Source organism: Heteronotia binoei, chromosome 3 (assembly GCF_032191835.1).
Source record: "Heteronotia binoei isolate CCM8104 ecotype False Entrance Well chromosome 3, APGP_CSIRO_Hbin_v1, whole genome shotgun sequence".
NCBI classification, from domain to species: Eukaryota; Metazoa; Chordata; class Lepidosauria; order Squamata; family Gekkonidae; genus Heteronotia; species Heteronotia binoei.
Window position 1 is genome coordinate 91,470,735 of NC_083225.1, and position 19,574 is coordinate 91,490,308.

The 19,574-nt window shown below is 39.8% G+C and overlaps 1 protein-coding gene across 2 annotated transcripts in view; it reads right to left on the reverse strand.

Moving 5' to 3' along the window:
• AGPAT3 (1-acylglycerol-3-phosphate O-acyltransferase 3) overlaps positions 1–19,574 on the reverse strand; it is a 155,510-nt gene that overhangs the window by 16,624 nt on the left and 119,312 nt on the right. For both annotated transcript variants that reach the window (XM_060234184.1, XM_060234186.1), the window contains exons 2-6: positions 17,498–17,724; positions 4,505–4,674; positions 3,622–3,783; positions 2,797–2,950; positions 400–502 (exon numbers count right to left, since the gene is read on the reverse strand). In XM_060234184.1, coding sequence (XP_060090167.1) covers positions 400–502; positions 2,797–2,950; positions 3,622–3,783; positions 4,505–4,674; positions 17,498–17,675 — 767 coding nt within the window. In that variant the 5' untranslated portion in view covers positions 17,676–17,724. The remainder of the gene's footprint in view (positions 1–399; positions 503–2,796; positions 2,951–3,621; positions 3,784–4,504; positions 4,675–17,497; positions 17,725–19,574) is intronic.

Genomic DNA, 19,574 nt, shown 5'->3' on the forward strand with positions numbered 1-19,574 from the left:
GCCTATCCCTAGGCCTAAATGAAAAAACCTAGGCAACAAGAACCCAGAAATTCAAACTCATGCTATTATCTGTCTTCAGAGAGCTATGTTCCTCAAGTCCCTCTGATAATCAGCATGTTACAAAATGGTACTATACTTTTCGATTTTTAAAATCAAATATATAAGAGACAGCCACAAAATTGTATGGAATTTTATGTAAACCTTTTTTTGGGACTGCACAGGTACTTTAAAGCCTATAAAGGAACCAGCCAGAGCAAGTATTCTTTTTTTTTCTTTTTTAAAGGATTCTCCTCATGCTATGTAATCTATGTAATCATGAAAGCTTCACCACCATTTTAGGTCACAGAGTCAATACCCAAATGTATGCCACACATCTCATCCCCAATATGACATGCCTACCTGACACACATATCAGCTTCATATTTCTTCCCATAAAGGATTCCTAATAAGGATGGATTCTTATTTCCTCTGAAGTTTAATGTCACATCATACACAGCTGAAACTGTTCCAAGAAATAAGACATACCTATTATTTCAAGCTTCAGACAGACAGGGCTCATTCATTCATTTTTTAAAAAACTAAGAGGTAATAAAATAGAAAAGAAAGAAAGATTACATGTAATTAATATATTGTTATATATAACAAAATGCATGAAATAGAAAATATTTCTCCCCAACACCCCGTTCACTACATGGAAAGGTTTTTGGCTCACTGTTTATGAAATATTATAAAACTTAACTTCTGTTGAGATACATTTATATTCAACATTTTACATTTCAAATTTCATAACTGTTTTTGAATTATTAATTTTACAATTGCTGCATACTCAATAGTGCATATTTTTACCATTTTTACATACCCACTGTTACTTTTGGCAAATAGGTAATATAACAAAAATGCAGAAAAGAAGACTACAATATATCTTATAATAGAAAATTTAAAATGTTTCTCTTCAAAACCCACTTTTTTACACACATTTATACTCAACATGTTACTTTTAGAACTGATTCTCACTCTGCTTCTTCACTGCAATACAATTGTATGCAGTATTTTATTCTTCTAATTTTGACTCCTATTTATATAGTACACACTCCATCTTTTCCTCAGAATTCATTTACTGTCATAACACAAAATTGGATACTTTCTATGCAACATGAATTTTAAACCACAGTTAATATAGACAATACTATGTCCGAAGTCATGGTTGCTTCTTTTCTAATAACCTGAATTCTAAACAATGATTAAATCATCATTCAGGCCAGGTGCCATCCATCTCATCATTGGGCTGGCATGGCCCAGGTTGTAAAGCAGGCCACCAGCTGACCAGAAAAAGTTCTGGTGCCCATAATGGCCAAACCACCCCAATCACAAAAAAAATAATTAGCATAAATAAATCTGCTACAAATCTCACCATGCTGTATTCAGACACTGCAACCACCAATCAAGGTTTTTATCAAATCAGTTTTATACAGTCTTAGTGTCACGTCCTGGGTACGTTTTAAAGCCCCTCCCCCCCCACACACACCCCTTGCCCCTTTCTAGCAGGATCTTTCCAAATCCCTGCTTTACCAGTTTTAGCCATATAGCAACTGATAGATTTTTTTTTAAAAAAAACCCTAAAATTATTTTTAATTAATTAGTTTCCAGAGAACAGATATTAAATTTGTTCCTCAGAGGAACACAAAGACTTTACTTGCTGAAAGGAAAATCTTGCACTTTAACTATATGAAGCATTTTATAATCCAAGCAGCTGATACTGGCTAACTTTCTTTAGGGAGATGCTGTGGTTCAGATGCAAAGCATCTGCTTAATCATGCAGGAGATCCCAGGTTAAATCCCTGACATCTCCAGTTAAAAAGATCTGGTAGGAGGTGATATGAAAGGCCTGAAAGACTGAGACCCTGGCGAACTGCTGCCAGTCTGAGTAGGCAATATCTGGATAGACCAATGATGTGATTCACTGTAAAGAAAGAGAACTGAATCAAAGACAGTGACTGCCTGAGGGCCACCCACCTAGCTCCAACACTTTTCAATGTGTTGTGGAAACTCTCATAGATTAAGTACCAACCATGTAAACATCACCGAAACAAGCAATGCTTAAATATGTACTGAAGTATGAATATGCTTTTTGCTAATTTTACTGAGACACAGAGATCTCACCTAAATTTTCCCAGATTGTGTTGTGTCCCATAAATCCACATTGATTTCAGGTTGCAAAAGATAGCTCTGTAGACCTCGTTGGTGAATACTTAACAAGAGATGTTTATAATACTTCATTGAGAGATAGGAGAAATTAAGGCAATGTTGGTGAAGACTGTTATAAAGTTATACAGATCTTCCAACAGTGGAGAAAGGGACAATGCAACTTGCAAGGTCCTTCTAGCCTCCAAATCTACAGTACCGTTGCATTAATACTGCTAGCTTTCAAGACATAGTAAAGCACGTCACCCATAAATACTATTTAGCCAGCCATCTGTCCTATTTAACAGCCTGATCTGTGTGTCATAACACATATACACACCTCACATGCCTGCTGGGAGTGCTAATGAGGCAATGTTTGCGCATCACCTAAAAATGTGAAGTGCTAAGTAGCATTATTAATTTCTCTGAATTGAAAGAGGAACTAATTAATGTATTAAGATTACTTACAAATACAATATATCTGTTTAAATAATGTCAACATAACTGATTGATAAAGATTTTCTCATTTTGTTTTTAAATCTAGCGAACAACTATAAAGACAGTGCTGAATTATCATATTACTAGCACTGTAAGAAAGGCTATGGAAATAGATACCTGTTCCCCTGAGACACTGGACAGCAGTAGTGAAGCCTTTGGTTCTGGGTAACAGGTGATATTTCAGTTTAGGTAATCCCTTAGATTCTGCCACCTCCATGCTGATACGATGCTTGGTCTCTGTAAAACGAGTTCCTTCACAATACAAGAGGAACTATGGCACAAAAACCAAGAAGAGAAAACATCCAGTGTTACCATTTAAATAAAGGAATCATAGTGCATATGTGACTGATGTAAGCAATGTTATGACCCATGACCTAGATTTTGAAACTTCTACATTAGAAGAAGCACTACTGGATGCTAACAGCCCAAAGACTGATGGGTGCTTCCCTGAACTATCTCACAAGGCAACCACTGGGAGATCTTCATATAAACATTTCCATAATCAAGGGAGAAACCATATTTCCTCCATCACCTGCACCAAGCAATACTTCCCTACCAATGATCTTGAGTATCAGTGATTCCTTCCCTAGAAATTCCTTCAGGGCCTGGAATCTCAACTTCATCCAAAAGGGGCAACAAGTATATAGAGAACCATTTTGTTATTCCTTTCACTATGATAAGATCTTCTTGGCCGTATATGGTAGGATTTTTGATAACAGATGACATAAAAATAAAGATTTAAAGGGGTTCTGGCTATTTAGCCATTATAGTGATGGGTAGTGGTGGTGAAATAAAGCTATACAGTACACTATATATTAGACAGGAACCCAGTAATGGTTCCTCACAACCAGGCTATGAAAAAACCCTCACCATGCAAGACTATGTCTTTCATTACTCTCTGTTCAAACTGCAGAAGAAAATGCTTTGCAAATGCTCACTTACCCACATATATTCTGGATAATCAGCCAGTAGTTTTAGCCCTTCAATAACAGTGTCTCGATCTTCTTCCCATTTCCTTTTGCAGAAAACAATCTCTAGGAAGTACCATGTCCAGCCGATCAGGGGCACACATAGCAGCTCTTTCTTAGCAAGAACTTTTGAGCTCTGAAAGAAATTATCATAATATGCTATCTATTTATTGATCTACAATTGTCCGTCTAGCTCAGTAAATCCAGTTTCTCAAGAAAAGAAGGGTCAATTCTTCCTGACTGTTTTCACACACAGCTTACCTCACAGTCACAATCCTGTTCCCTCTGCAGCATCTGGTCAAATTTCCCACCATCTGCGCCGAAGTTACAGGAAGTGCCACAGCTTTTGCGTAGCAAACATAAACCGCTAAAACCCAGTTTACGTTTGCTACGCAAAAGCCGTGGCACTCCCTGTAACTCCGGCGCAGATGGTGGGAAATCCGACAGACCTGCGGAGGGAACAGGATTGTGACTGCGAGGTAAGCTGTGTGAGAAAAGGGTCCTGTTACCTTTTAATTGGAGTAAGTAAGTATTGTCTACACAGTCTGGCAGCAGCTCCCTAGGGTCTCTGGCAGAGATTTATCACCTACTATCTGATCGTGTTTCTTTTAACCCAAGACAATCTAAATGCAAATCAGATTCTCTGTCACTGATCCTTGGCCCCTTCCGTAATACTGGAGAAGTTTATCACTGAAAACTTTAACCACAAAGCCACTTGCTACTAGCAATACTTTGTTGTTCATCCAATTGAACATTTAAAGGGGAAAAAAACCCCTACCCCCTTCTTCCAAACACCAACATGAAAATAAAAAGTTATATTTTACTAAACAGAAAGTTCAAAGCTATAACCAACTCACCCCCAATACACCAAAGCGCTCTGTCATGGTCCAGCCACACAGAAAATCTATTTCAAAGTTGTGGTTCAGGATAATGATGACATGTTCCTTTCCAAACTTATCCACTGCAGCCTGGTCTGAGAACAGAGTGCATTCTGTGCCTGACCACCATTCCAGCAACATCACTAACTCTAGATGACAAGAGAAAGAAACAACAGATTTGGTGTAACATCCTATTTTGCTACATACTGCAATCCATTTCCATCTTGGCCTCTTTTCAAACCACTTTATTGCAGCTGCTGTCAATTGTGTAGTTACATTCCTTGTGCTTTATAGAAACACAAGCAGTCTGCCATATGTACAGCCCAGGACTAATTTATTGCAAACCACAGTTAGAATATTGTAATCCCAGCTTCACTTTTAAGGTAGCACACTGTAGACTTCAGAGGTGCAGAGATGTTTTAATACATATTAGGCAGTTCCCAATATATGCTGAATTTTTTTAAAAAACCACTCACACAATGAGCCTCACTCAATCATCTTTTCTCACATAGTGCTCTAGCATAAAGAATAAAACAGTCCCTAATAGAAGAACATCATCTCTGGCTCCAACATTCCAATTTCAGTGGCCCCCCACCAAAGGTCCTCTATATACTGAGATTGGTCTTGCCTTTCAAAGTTACCAACCATAAACATATTTTGGAATTCCATTTTTTCACTGGGACAGAGATGCAATTCAATTAAAACACGGTTTCCATTTAACAGGATTTGAAGCCCACCTCAAAGCCCGAAGGTAAGGTATTAGGGTTTTTTTCCTATTTGCCCACTCTCAACTGAGTGTGGTTAAGCAAAATTAGTAGCAATGCACAAGCAGTACCTCTAGGCTCTATTCCAATAAACAGCCACTTCTAAACTTGCAAGAAACCTATGTTTCTTTTAAGAGCACACCTTTAAACTCTATGAGATGTACAAATATTATATTTTTCTACTGAGAATATTAATCAATTTCTGCCTCCATCTGAATTTAAATTACAATCAGTTACATAGCTGAAGGCAGATTGCTGCATTCTTTATTATCCTTTCCCTGCAACGTAACCTTCTGATGCCATCTGAAGTCTGCCTCTGTGGCATTTTCCGCACTTCAGTGTTGCCACTGTTTCCTGGTGAATTGAATCCCCAGCTGATGCTCCAACTTTGCAGCACCCCTTCCACAATAGGGTATTTATTTTGGGGATTTTTTCTTGTATTTGGATCTGGATCCTGCCCAAGTGTTCTGTACTGCCTTTGAAAAGGTTGTGCAGCCGTGTTGTCATGTACTTTGTCATGACGAACAGGGTCAGTCAATCCTTTATTCTTGTGACAGCTGTTGGAGCTTGAGCAACCAGCACCTCTTCAGCTTTTACACAAAGCTCTCACTATGGTTAAAGGGAAGAAGGAGGCAGCAGCAGAACGAAAGTGGGTCTGGATCCAGCTGACGTGGCCAGACTCAAGGAAAGTCAGGGATTTTAGAATGCCTTGACTTTCCTTGACAGATATGCATATTTATTCAGCTTCACCACATCTCCTTTTTTGTGCATGTGCAGTAACATTATAACATCATAACACTGCAGGGGGAAAAAGAAAACAATACCAAGAGTTAAAAGGGAGGGGGTGTAGGAATGAAGAATCAAAACCAGTACATGGACAACCTCCAGGTGGCATCTAGTGTTCTCCTGCTATTACAATTGATCTCCAGATGACCACAATCAGGGACCCTAGATAAAATGGCTACCTTGGAGAGTGAACTTCATGATGTTATAACATTGTTGTATTGTAATTGGCAAAATTACATCTTAATGCAATCAATCAATATCAAATAGCTGCTCTAGAAAGGACTGGTGTGTGTGTGTGTGTGTGTGTGTGTGTGCATGCATGCATGTGCCAGCAAATCCTCTCTCACCGGCTGGCCAGCTTCTGCTTAGGCCGCCGGATGCAGGGTTGGTGTTTGCAATTTTTCCGTGTTCCTCTGGTCAGCTTTGCTTTGTCTCCAGTTCTGAACATGTGATTCGCAGCTTGAATGAAGCTCACCTGAGATCAGCAGGACTGGGACAAAGTCCTCAAAGGCAGCTCCTACTTCCTTTTCTGTCCCAAATGAACTTCCATTCCCGCAAAACACAGGAGCAGGGAAAACGCCACAAAACAGTGAACAAACTAGGACTTTGTCTTGCTTTGTGGGCTCCTTGTAAAAGTACTGCTGTCCTGTTCTTTGGGGAATTTCTTCTGTATATCAGCCAACAACATTCATATTTCTAAGTAGGGCTTCAGTCCTTACACATAAGGACAGTTGAGCTGATTCTGGAACTAGGATCAGACTGATTCTCACACTCAGGACCTGAGCCTAAGCATTCTCAAGCCACAAAAGTCCCACTGAAGTCAGAGGCTGCTAAGATTTTATTGTTTGTGTGTGCACGCACACACATAAGTCTTGAAGGCTGCAACCACGGAAAAAATGGCGGCTGTCTCCAGGACAATCTGGAGTGGGTGGTAGGTGACAATCCAAAATGGCAATGCAGGAGGAAACTAAATTTGAATATGGGAATTCCTCACTGGCAAACTACAAGTTAATATTAGAAGAAGAAAAAACTTTCTGGAAAAAGGGAATTTGGTATGTATTTACCTTTCATAAGGAAAAGGTAGCTACCTAGCTGAATGGGATAACCTGAAGGAGCATACAAACTGTACTCGTCTTTTACTGGTTACTCCTACCAACAGAAGATAGATAAAGGGGGGAAAGAACACAACAGTAAAGAATTCTAAATAAACAGTTAGAGCCTGAAGTGCCAAGGCTGAGAAAAGCCCAGAATCCTAGCTGCCTGGACTACTAGAGATCAGATAGTTAATTGAAATTCTGTTTAGCTTCAACCCACCCCCTAAAAATGTGATGATGGCTCTTGATAAATATATCCAGGACTAAACTTTATGCTGAACAGTGTAATTTTAAAAGACAGAAGAATGGAAAGTCAGAAATGCATAATTTATAATGGCAATATACTATAGAAGAATTGGCTAGTCAGGATTAATACGAAGTAGACAGCAATTAAGTACATAGACAAAAGGTTCAGGTTCTAAGTATCTCTACTTTAAAAGCATTTTTACAATTTCATATACTAACACCTTCAGTGCTAATCTGATGATCACCAAGTCCTAAATGGAATTATTTAGCTCTGACCCTAGACAAGGTTTTCAGCCCTCAATTGTAAAAGTGTTCAAGAATCACGTTTGGGTCCTACACCATAAGATTCATTCAGCAAGACCTATCTAGCAGCCTTTTTTACATTCTCCTTCATCTTTGAAGTCTGATGCTTGAAACTTTTCTGAGTATCTGTCTTTGTAAGAGTGATAAAATAACAACAGATGTTTTCTAGCAATGAACTTCACAATCTAAATAATAAACAAGGAAACAAAAACAGATAGTCCTAATACCTTAAACATGCTCCTTAAGTGGGCTAGTTATGAAACGTGGCCAAGGAAATTTAGAAGGCCTACTCTTGGGTCAGCCAAATTTGTAAAGTACAGGACCACCAATGGCCATGATAGCTAAACAGAACCTCCATTTTTAAAGTAGTTCGTCTCTGACCAGCAGATCCTCAGTAACAGAAGAGAGCTATTGTCTGAACTTCCAAGAGGCTTCTGGCTAGTTACCACTACAAACAAATCCTCAGCATGAGGCATATTTGGGTCTGAACCAGTACAGATGTTCCTACGATGACAGAGAGGCTTCCAGATATTCTTTTGTATTAAAAGAATAACCTCTTTAACCTTGAGGGCTGTGGACTAGTAGGTTACTGAGATTTTCATTCTGCACCAAAAAGTACAAATTGAACACTTGAATAGCAGTCAGGACATCAGCTAATGAAGGGGGACCCCTTCATAATTAATGAATACCCCTATGATAATAAATGAAAGCATGCTTCTGCCTTAAAAAGAGGGTGTCTGATGCAATGTTCGTTAGAAGCACAGACAGCCTTTAGTGGGTGTGTGAAACACAGATGTGTATTAGGCTAACACAAAGAGGCCTCCTTGAGAAGCTTCTTGCTGGAGCTGATAAAGCATGGAGACAGGAGGAATGGAAAAATACTAGAAAGAGTTACAAAGGGATGGGGAATATTGAATCAGATAAGCCTGGGTGCCTGCGTTGTTGGGTGTCTGTGTAAATAAAATGGTCTGTATGTAGAATGATTTTAACTTAGTCATTTTGGGGGCCCATGGCCGACTAAGTTCTGCTCTTGGTGCCAAAAGTAAACCTCGTTTCATACCAGTAATGTTTGAGGACCTCGTTATTTATCTGCTTCATTTTGGTGCAATCACCAATGGAAAATGAATGGGGTTAGGATGTTTCCTTTCCCTTGGCTGGTTGTATAGCCTTCCGCCTTCCACCCTCGTGGCGGGAAGACTGGACTAGGCGCCACGATCACATTTTTGATTGAGTCCGGCTCTCTCTGCCCGGAGAAGGTGTCTGGTTTGCCAACCAAGATCCCACGCCTGGTTGAACCGACGTGTGCAGGGAATTCGAAGATCTTCAGGATTGTGAGTATGAATTGTCTGGGAATTCTGATTACCTCTCCTTAGGAGAGAAGAAGGGTCTGATCACCCCTTAAGCTTTGTCTGTTAGGCTCTGCTTCAGAGCTGAAGCACTGAAGCTAGGATCTGGGAGGATTTCTGTGGTGTGTGTGAATGAGAGGAGACGAAGCCTCTAAGTGAGAGGGATTTTCACTTGTGTAGTTCCCAGTAGGGTGACCTCACTGGGTCACGAGAGAGGGAGTGAAAACCCCCAGGGCTCCCTGGCTGCCAGACCCCCATGGCACCAGACATTTAGACAAGACACTTCTAGGAAAAACAGATAACAGGAGCTGCCAGTAAGGGGTCTAAACTTAGCCAAATTTAGTCTTAATTGTAGAAATAAGAAGTGTAAAAATCTGAGCCCCCACTAGGCAGATATCTCATCACCTTCCCCATCTTGTGTTTAAAAGTTGCTTAACCCGAGGGGAAAAAAACCCTGTATCCTGGAAAATTTATCAAGATCAGATAAGAGAATAATGGGATTAACTGCCCAGCAAGGGTTATTTATCTTCTCTTTCTATCTTTTGTTAAACAAATTTTCTCTCTCCCAGCCTTAGAGAGAGAAGGATCTTTTATATATATGCCCCACGGTATCTAAGGGGGGAGGCACAATTGAGATATTTTTCTGAATTCTCATCTTCTCCTGATTTTGTGTTTAAAGATACAAATTCAAACTTTTGAAATTCTGCAGGAATGTCTCCTTAAACAAAATGAGTAGTTCTAGAAGACCACTCCCAGCCAGGAAGATGCCTGGAAGGCAAGATGTGCATATGTTGAAAGAAGCAAACCAGTTTGAAAGTTCCTTGGCTTGCTCAAAACACTACTGTGTTTGGCAAGGGTGCCAGTCTCCAGGTGAAACCTGAAGATCACTCCCAAAAATATAATGTAATGCCCAGAACATTAAGGCCAATGCCTCTTGGAGAGAAAGTGTCCAAGAAAAAGGTCTGCATGCCTTGTAATCTTCAAATTTAATTCAAATATTCAGAAATCTCCAGCCTGGAGCTGGCATCCCAAAGTTTTACTTATAGCTAATCTTTCTCTACTAGAGAAAAGACCCTGCCCGTAAACTGCCCTGAGACTAAGAGTTCTCCTAGAGTAGAAGCTTTTCCTCTGATAATTTATTTTTTTTGCTTTACCTTTTGAGTCTGAAAATATTTTTCTAGTGGCCGTTATCAGTTTCCCTTGTACTTAGATTTTGTAGCTTTAATTTTAAGGGTAATACTTTTAAGATATTCAGCTTGTGATCTCTGTTTTAAAGATAAGGTGCACCTAACAGAAGATTTTTTGTTAAGTTTTTTTTAAATCTGAGACAATGGGTTAAAAGTTTTTATTTGCAATTTTGGGCTTATATGGAACATCTTTTTCTGCTAAAGCAATACAGTATCAAACCTTTTGGAAATTTTATTTCTGTTGTGATTTTTGTTAAGTACATCTCATACCAGAAGCATGTGGTCTTCAAGCGTTACATCTAAGCCAGTTTTATATCTTACTTTGAACTGCTTCCCAATTTTTCATTCATATAAATCTGAAAATTCCTTTTGTTGTTGGTGCTGAATTTTTATTTTCTGAAAAGAACAGTGTTTTAAAATTCTACCTAACAAATTTTGGTTTCTACAAGACCTCGTTTCATTTGAAGTTATAGCATGTGTTATAGAAGAACATCTGTACCCTTCCTTGGGTAAAAATATCCTCTCACTGTGCATCTTCTCTCTTAAGTCTTGAGAAACTAATACTTTGTTTTACTAGTGATCCAGTTATTCTCAGTGTCTTGTTTCCCATAGAAATACCTTTTCTAGATTTGTTGGTAATTCACTAGGCAGAATTCCTGAAAACTCTTCATTAGAAATCTGGACTTTAATAATGTTCTGCATTCCTCAAATGTATATCTTCATTTGCTCTCTTAATGTCATTTATAAGGTTCCATTTATGAACTGTGCATATCAATCTTCCTATTCAGCTATTTGGTGAACCTCTTACCTGTGGAAAGAGGCATCTATAAGCTTATCTTATTTTATGCCTCCATCTATAGTATCTTGTTAGAGCTTGACCTTTTCTGAGTGTTTTGTTTAGAAAATCCTTTCTATGTTTCATGTTCTTACCATGGTAGGACTCCAATTCTGCTTGATATTGTGTTTCAATCCAGTCTCCAGTCCTGGCCAGGCTTGCTACTGGATGACACATTTCCATTTGCTTGTTTTAAGTTTCTGCCTCTCCGTTATTTCAACCTTCTTTGTCAAGGTGTATTAGCCAGAATTTGCTTTCCAGGATTGTTTTGTTATATATAAAGGAAATCCGGATCTGCAATTCAAGTTTAGTGCATGTTCATCATTATATAGTAGTTTTAAGAACTGCTGGTATGTTAAGAATTGTTTGTTTAAGGATTAACTATTATTTGCTTCTAGGATTTTTGTTGTAAAAAGCTTGTTGAAACCCACTCACACATCTATGTGAGACCCACAGAACAAATTTTGGATGAGCTGGCACAGAGGAAAATGGGGTTCAGTGGGACTTGAACACCCCACTGATTTCCAATGGTTTAAATTCCCTAATCCAGTTCTCTAATTATTATGGGTCTGACCCCTCACATACATGTATGTTAAAGCTGGCATTGTTCCTTTGAGGCCTCAGTTTTGTTTTGTGTGTTTGTTTTTGAAGTTTTTCTTATTTTTGACAATTTCATATATTCCAAAGCTATAGCAAAAGTTTTTCTTCCCTTTTTGTGACCATTTTCATAATCCAACTCTGGTAATCTGTTTTTGGAGCTCCCAATCTTGTGCACAATTTCATGTTTTCTTTTTTAAAGATTCATATCTGTTGCAACATTGGAAGGGTAGAGACCTTGTCAAACTGAAACTCCATGTGAGGAGGAGTAAGTGTCCAGTCTAAAGCAAGTGTGGTAATTTAGTTAATGTGTGCAACCCTATCTCAACAGTGTTGGGCTTAAGTTATGGCAATTTGTGGACAGTCAAGGAAAGCTTTAAAGGGGAAAAAGCACCTATTATTGTTGTTTTGTTTGTTTGTTTCTCCAAGTATGTTTTCCAGGCTTTTCCATATCTACCCAGAGGTCCTGAAATTTGCCTGGTCATGCCTCAATGATGTTGGAAGGAAGGCCTCCCACAGAACCCCATCCAAACTGAGCTGTGGAGAAAACGTATTTCCAGGAAAATTCCTCTGCCTAGCAAAAGGCTGGTTGCCCCAGCTGATCACAACAGCAGCCCCACTGCCACTTCCAAGTTGTGCTTCCAGAAAAAAGAATTCCTTTTGACTGCAATAGAAACAGATTTCCCTTTGAAAAGATTGTCATGCATAGAGCACTCAAACTCTCCATGAACTCAAGAAAGAAGACCTTTTTGTTAGACTACGGGAGGAGGGGAACAAGGAATTAGTCAGGAAATGGTTTTTCTATTATAAATAATGTGGCCAAATGTGGACTGCCCACAACTGGCAATGTTTCCAAGTATGTCTGAGTGTGTGTATCTTAATCACCTAGGCTACAACAAGGTGTTTGCCATAAAGACACATGAGTTGATCTAGTTTATAGCATTTCGCATATGTCCCTTATTACTGCTTATGCATTTTAGAAATTGAGATGAGTTCTTGTTTTCTTGCATCATAGTAATGTTTTACTGATAAAGAAATAAGTTCTCTAGGATCCTTCCAAGATTTATGTTCACGAATTTAGATTGGATATATGTAATTATTCAATGCATATACCATAAATGGATTTCCCTGTTCAAGTGATTGATTATCTCAAAAATGAAATGTATCTCTAGCCTCCTCTTTCCTCTACCTGCTCCTCAAGATTGTCCCAAATTTCAGTGATAGTTAGTCTTCAGCACCAAGACACATAGTCCCCTTTTTCTGATTGGATTATTTTTTATATTTTTAACACATGTATAGCCTATTTTTTGTAGCTGACATTTCTAAGCCCTTCCCCTTTGACCCAACTGTGTCTCAACCCTGGTTGTTTGAAGTCTTAACGGCAGTGCATCATGAAATGTGGCACACACCCTCCAAGGATTGGGTGGTGCCAAAGGGTCGGGAATTGATACCAGAGTGCTGCCGAATAAAGAGGGTAGCCTTGAAAGACATGGGGGGCTCTCTCAAGCTAATCTGTGTGCCCAGAAAGGCCCCATGATGGAAACCAGGGAAACTTCATATTGGAAGGCTGGGCTGCATAGCCAAGGCATGCCTCTGAGTGACCTCCCCCCCTCACATCTTCTCTGGATGGAAAAATACTGCGATGTGCCAGTGTGAATGGATAATCCCATCACTATCTCTCCTCCTCCTGTGACCCATCTTTACCCCATCTCTGTCGATATACTATTTCATTACCCCATTGTAGTGTCATTTCAGTCTTTCCTGGAAATTTCAAAACCAAATTGTCACAGAGCTGCCCTTCCTGACTGGTCATACAGAATTAATTTGTTTAATGACGACGATGGTCAGTCTCCTTCAGACTTAAATAAGCTTTCAGAAGACTGAAAGGGGGGAATGAAGGGGGAGCCCTGAATAATTAATGAATACCCCTATGATAATGAATGAAAGCATGCTTCTGCCTTCAAAAAGAGGGTGTCTGATGTAATGTTCGTTAGAAGCACAGACAGCCTTCAGTGGGTGTATGAAACACAGATGTGTATTAGGATAACATAAAGGGGCCTTCTTGAGAAGCTTCTTGCTGGAGCTGATAAAGCATGGAGACAGGAGGAATGGAAAAGTACTAGAAAGAGTAACAAGAGGGTGGGGAATATTGAATCAGATAAGCCTGGGTGCCTGCGCTGTTGGGTGTCTGTGTGAATAAAACGGTCTGTATGTAGAATGATTTTAACTTAGTCATTTTGGGGGCCCATAGCTGACTAAGTTCTGCTCTTGGTGCCAAAAGTAAACCTTGTTTCATACCAGTAACGTGTGCAGACCTCGTTATTTCTTTACTTCACTAATGTTGGGTGGAAAATGCTGCTGCAATTCTTTATACAATATGCAAAACAAGGCCTAAAAGAAGCAGGGAACTACTCTATAATTTAGTAGACTGTAATAGACAGAAATTCCACAAAAATAAAATAAACCCTGATCTATTTGAATAGACTATTATTGCTTACAGACTAAAAACTGAACAAGCAGAGCTCTTAAAAAGCACAAGTCTTCTGAAGATAACGGAATGAATATGGTTGGAATATAGATTCCTTTCATGAATTAAATACACAGCAAAGTGTTTTCTCTAGGCAGGAAGTCAGGCAAAACATCAGTGCTGCTTTACAACAGGAAGGAGCTTTTCACAGAAGTGCAGCATTGATAATTTTAGTTAAGAGCTACTCAGCACGAGATTGAAGCCTCCTGTGGGAGTAAGGCTGTGAATGACTTCCACAAGGCTGGCATCCACAGTGGGAAAGGGATTATGATTCCAAAATTACCTCATCAAATAACTATAGTGCAAGATGGTCTGCCATTTATATTTAAATTCCTTTATAAGAAAAATTAAAGGTATCCTGAAATTCAGCTCTGAAAGTGGACTGTCCATCTAGAGAGGCCTGTTTTGACTGCAATCACCATCAACCACCACAACCAACAGATTGTTTCACATCATATTTAACTCAACACTCACCAGCTAACGCAGTTCACCTGAAAGTCTAGTGATGTTTGTTATGGAGTGATGCACTAAATGTGTGAAACAGGCCCAAGACACAACGTTCTCTAGAATCGTATATGGACCCCAAAATGATCTGACATTATATATATGGAACAAAATGGCAACTTTGAGCTATAACTTGTAGTGTGTAGTGGTTAGAGAGTCAGACTAGAAACCCCAGGTTCAAACCCCTACGCTGCCAAGAAAGCTCCCAGGGTGACCTTAGGCCTGGCCACGACCCAGGATCACTTCACAAATCATTCAACCTAACCTACCTCACAGGATGGTTGTTAAGACAAAATGGAGAATAGGAAAAAGAGGTAAGCCAGTTTTGGCTCCCACTGCGGACAAAGGCAGGGTATACATGACATAACATAAAATAAAATAAGTTTTTTAAACTTAAAACAAGTAAAGATGGGAACCTTAGTACTACATTTTGGTGTAGTGAGTCAGTTTGGTATAGTGGTTAAGTGCACAGACTCTTATCTGGGAGAAATGGGTTTGATTTCCCACTCCTCCACTTGCACTTGCTGGAATGGCCTTGGGTTAGCCATAGCTATTGCAGGAGTTGTCCTTGAAAGGGCAGCTGCTGTGAGAGCCCTCTTAGTTCCACCCACCTCACAGGGTGTCTGTTGTGGGGGGAGAAGATAAAGAAGATTGTAAGCCGCTCTGAGTCTCTGATTCAGAGAGAAGGGCAAGGTATAAATCTGCAGTCTTCTTCTTCTTCTACATTTGTAACCCATATTCAAAACCATTCTTTGATTGTCTAAGAGTTCTTCTACACCAAAAGCCTCAGCACAGGTACTGCATTCTTCTGTCACATAACAGTCTGGTTTCCCCTTTCCAACGCAAAAGGAAAACCAACATGTTTTCTAGGTCAGTTCAGCATGAAGGATACTATTCTTCAAAGCCTGGTCTCCCAGGCTCTTTCCTAGCTCTTCTACCAGAGATCTTTCCTGAAGATGCCATGAAATTAATCTATTGACTTTATATACATACCAAAATGAATTCTGTCACTCTGTTGCCTCTCTGCTTACAAGAGAAGAATTGGCAACTGGCTGTGTTACAAATAAAGATCACATCCACCCACCCAGCTGACATATATTCCACCTCTCACTAAAATGGTTACCTAGTGAACCTGAATTGGACTGTAATTTCCCACACTCCACCACAGATAAATCAACCAAATCCACCCAGAACAGGAGCTTCAAATGGAAGGCGTTTCAGTGTTATTATTATGGTCAGTGACCAGATACAACTGACAAATGAAAGGTTGTGTCTGTACACTATTCAAGGCTATTCTTGTATCAACATTTTCAGTGTAAGAAGAGGAAGCAGATATAAAGAGAAGAAAAACAAACCTAACCATTAAACAAAACTTACATTCTCTCTGAAACAATTTTAACAAAACAAAGACTTCATATTGAGAGTTACTATCAGTAGATTGTGCCACTTGTAAAATTACTTAAATGAAAAGAGATAATTTGAAATTCACTTAGAAATAACCAAATTCCACTTAACCACGTCCAATGATTTCTGCCTTGTTAATTTTCTAGTTGCCTTCACAAGCTTCCAGATAAGAATAATATATTTTCCTTCTATCCTGTTCTTGCCAGATTATTGGAAGCTGCCAGTTCTTCAGCATTTTCAAAGTAAGGTCATTGGAGACAAGAGCCTCTGGGCAATCTGGTATTAAAAATGCTGCATACAGCATAAGCACCGGCTGTTAGCCCTCCTCTACTTGAGGAGAAGAGTAAAGGATGGACTGAAAGGAGAGTCTTAGAAGAAAGCAGTCTCCAGTTGACCTGCTCCCAGAGCAACTGAGTCAAGAAGAAAGTGCAGTTCAGTTGCAACCAACCTATGGCGACCCCAACATATAGCAAGAGATGAGCATAGGTAGTTTGCCATTGCTTTCCTCCAGTCTTCCTTGGTGGTCTCCCATCCGAGCACTGACCATGGCTGACCCTGATTAGCTCCAAAGCCCTGATAAGCTTAGGCCAAAATGGGATATTTGGACCGCTGAGTTGAACAAATAATAGCAAATAGCTTCACCGCAGGCCAACCTGAAAAGATTAATTTGAAAAAGCTTGCCTTGTCTTCCCCCTTAATATATTTTTTTTCAAATAAAAGATAGTCCCATTTCCTTAGGGTAGGTTCTGAATAAGAATATAGAAGTGGTATTTGCAAGACCCTTAAACTCTTGCTCCAAGCCAACAACTTATGTCCCAAAGTCACAAAAGTAAGAGATATTTAAGATTCTATTATTTTTTTTTTTTAAAAGAAGCCCCTTTTCTTCAGCAAGGAACGATGTTGGAGTGAGGCTTTATGGAGCTGGAAAAAGCTGTCTGCTGAGCAGAGGGCAGTACCTTTGCTGTGCAGAAATTTTCTGTGGTGCTGAATGGGGCAGGAAATGGGGAGGGGGAGTAACAAATCCTGGCACAACTGCTCCAGCTCTAATTTCAAGAGTAGAATATCGTGCTCCTCCAGCTGCTTTTTACCAAGTGCCCATTCAGGGCCTGCCTTATTCTCTCTCTGCCTACTGCTACAGTAGAGAAGAGAAAGCCTGGGGAGAGGGAAAAAGATGGTTGTCTGAAGAAGCGATCCCCAGACATTGCTTGTCGTCCCATGAGTGGAGGCTACACATCACTTCCACTGTCCCAGCAGCTGCATGCACATCTGCCTCCTCAGGTCCCTCTTACTCCCAGGAAACCATGTCCCAGAGTCTGAGGACCTCAGGTGCAAAGGGCAGCCATCCCTAATTTACTGGACAGAATTCATAGCATACTCACGGCTCCACAATGAGTAGGCAAGGCGACAGTTTACTCGTCGATAAAACTGCTTGTTTATAGGCCAGAGGATTAGTGTGCATAGCTGGATGAAGTTAATGATGAACCCACTCACAACGAAGACAAACCCAATCAGGAGGTGAACAATAAACTGGGTCTTCAGAAACGCAATTAAGCCCATGATAACCGCTTAGTGGCGCTTGCAAGGTCCTTCACTCAGAATAACAGTCCTATAAAAAGAAAAAGAAAGACAGCATTTAACCAATAAAATACCCTTGGTTTAAAAGAGAAAATGTTGAAAAAGGAATACACACACACATGTCTCCAGGACAATGCCATTCAGCTGTCTCTTGGCTGTAGGTCAAAACTTGTTTAGCTCTATGCCGCAGCCTACTTACCAGCAATAGTAACAGAAGGCCTTGCTATCAGTAACAACAATCCAATTCTTTACTTGCAACTCCTTAGCAGTAAGCTGATTTTCCAAAACCCCGGTTTTCTGAAGGCGCATTATAATTAATGATTTTGCATAAACTGCATAATAAAGAATGCCTTACTTTTACAATTAAAATGTTGCTTTTAGAAGCACTTCAAAACTGTATGAGAGCTGCTGCACTTTAGTATTACCCAGGACTGGCAAACCTTCCAAGAAAATATCTGCTGTTTACTAAAGGTAGGTTTCACAAGGTGGATTTCATCCTCCTCCGCACCCTGGTGAATGAAGCAGTTGAGAGAACTAGCTGCTGACCAGCAACACTATACATTCCAACAACACACATGCTTTACAGTTTCAGGCCTATTTCTATTCTGGACATTAAAAAAGCACTTCTGTACCAAGAAAACCTAATCACTGTATCAAGAATATCTGGATCTGTGATCCAAACAGGTAATTCAGGTTTGTATATATCACAGACAGAAGCAGCTCTATAGCCAACATACACGGCTTCCTTACAAATGTGCAAATTCTGTTCCTTCTAAAGTAATGTGAATTCATCCTATGACATCTGGTAGAGACAGCCCATGTGGATGAGGATACAAGCTGTCCAAATTTCAGGGAAATCAGATGGAATATCAGCAGTTTTTAAAAATGGCAGGCAGTGGAGGTTTGTCTTCCTTACTATTTCTCACATATTTTTGTGTTGATGAGGGAAAACAACAGTTTATATATTTTGAAGTATAAAATGTTGTCAAAATTTCAAGAATATGCCTGTTGTTAGGTTTTGAAAATCTGTTGTATACTTTTATTACCTTTCCGATGTTGTTCAACAGCAAGAGACAAGAAGGAGACCCACACAGACTTGCAGGAAATCCAATCCCTTCTCTAGCCCCCCACTTCTTCCCCCTCTTGCTTCCCTCCCCGCATGCTCTGTAACCACTGTTGTCTTCTTTCTCCTATTACTGATTTCTCCCTCAACACTTCTATTGCTATTTCTTTCTCTCTCTCCATGCTGCTCCTTTTTTTGTCCCTTACCTTCTCTCCTCACCTCAGCCACTTGCTTTTAAATATGCCTCATTATGGTGCTTTTAAGCAACCCATAATATTGACCATGATCTTGTGAGATCTTGCTTAGTTTATTAACAATGTTTGCACCTGCATACACTGCTTTTCTCTTTGAGGGTTTTTTTTAAAAAAATGGGGGATTTTCCTAGGAACACAGGGCTTCCTTTTCAGTTTGTAGAGGCATCTTTCCTTTCTGTGCCTGGCCTCATTGTGCAGACTTTTTTGATTGCACTCTGGGGCCAAGTTCAGAATGCGATTAACTGGTATGAAGATTACTGAATTTATATTATGCATGCTCAGTGGCAGCTGCCACAAGGGGCACAGTGGGTGTAAATAATTCAGTTTGTAACTGAAAGTGAAAAGAGTTTGGTGACCAGGGATCTGCTCTCCAAGGTGATTTGTTATCCCTGGAGAGGTAAAATTTTGCTGCCACCCACAGGGCCAAAAGAAAGGTTGATCAAGGAGGTAAATAAAGCTTTGGCTTGCAGACAAAGAATGGGCGAGACAGCTAAGTGTGAATATGAGAAAGGAATTTCACTGGCTGTTTGGAGGCAAAGAAAAACTGTTGTTAGTAGCGCATTC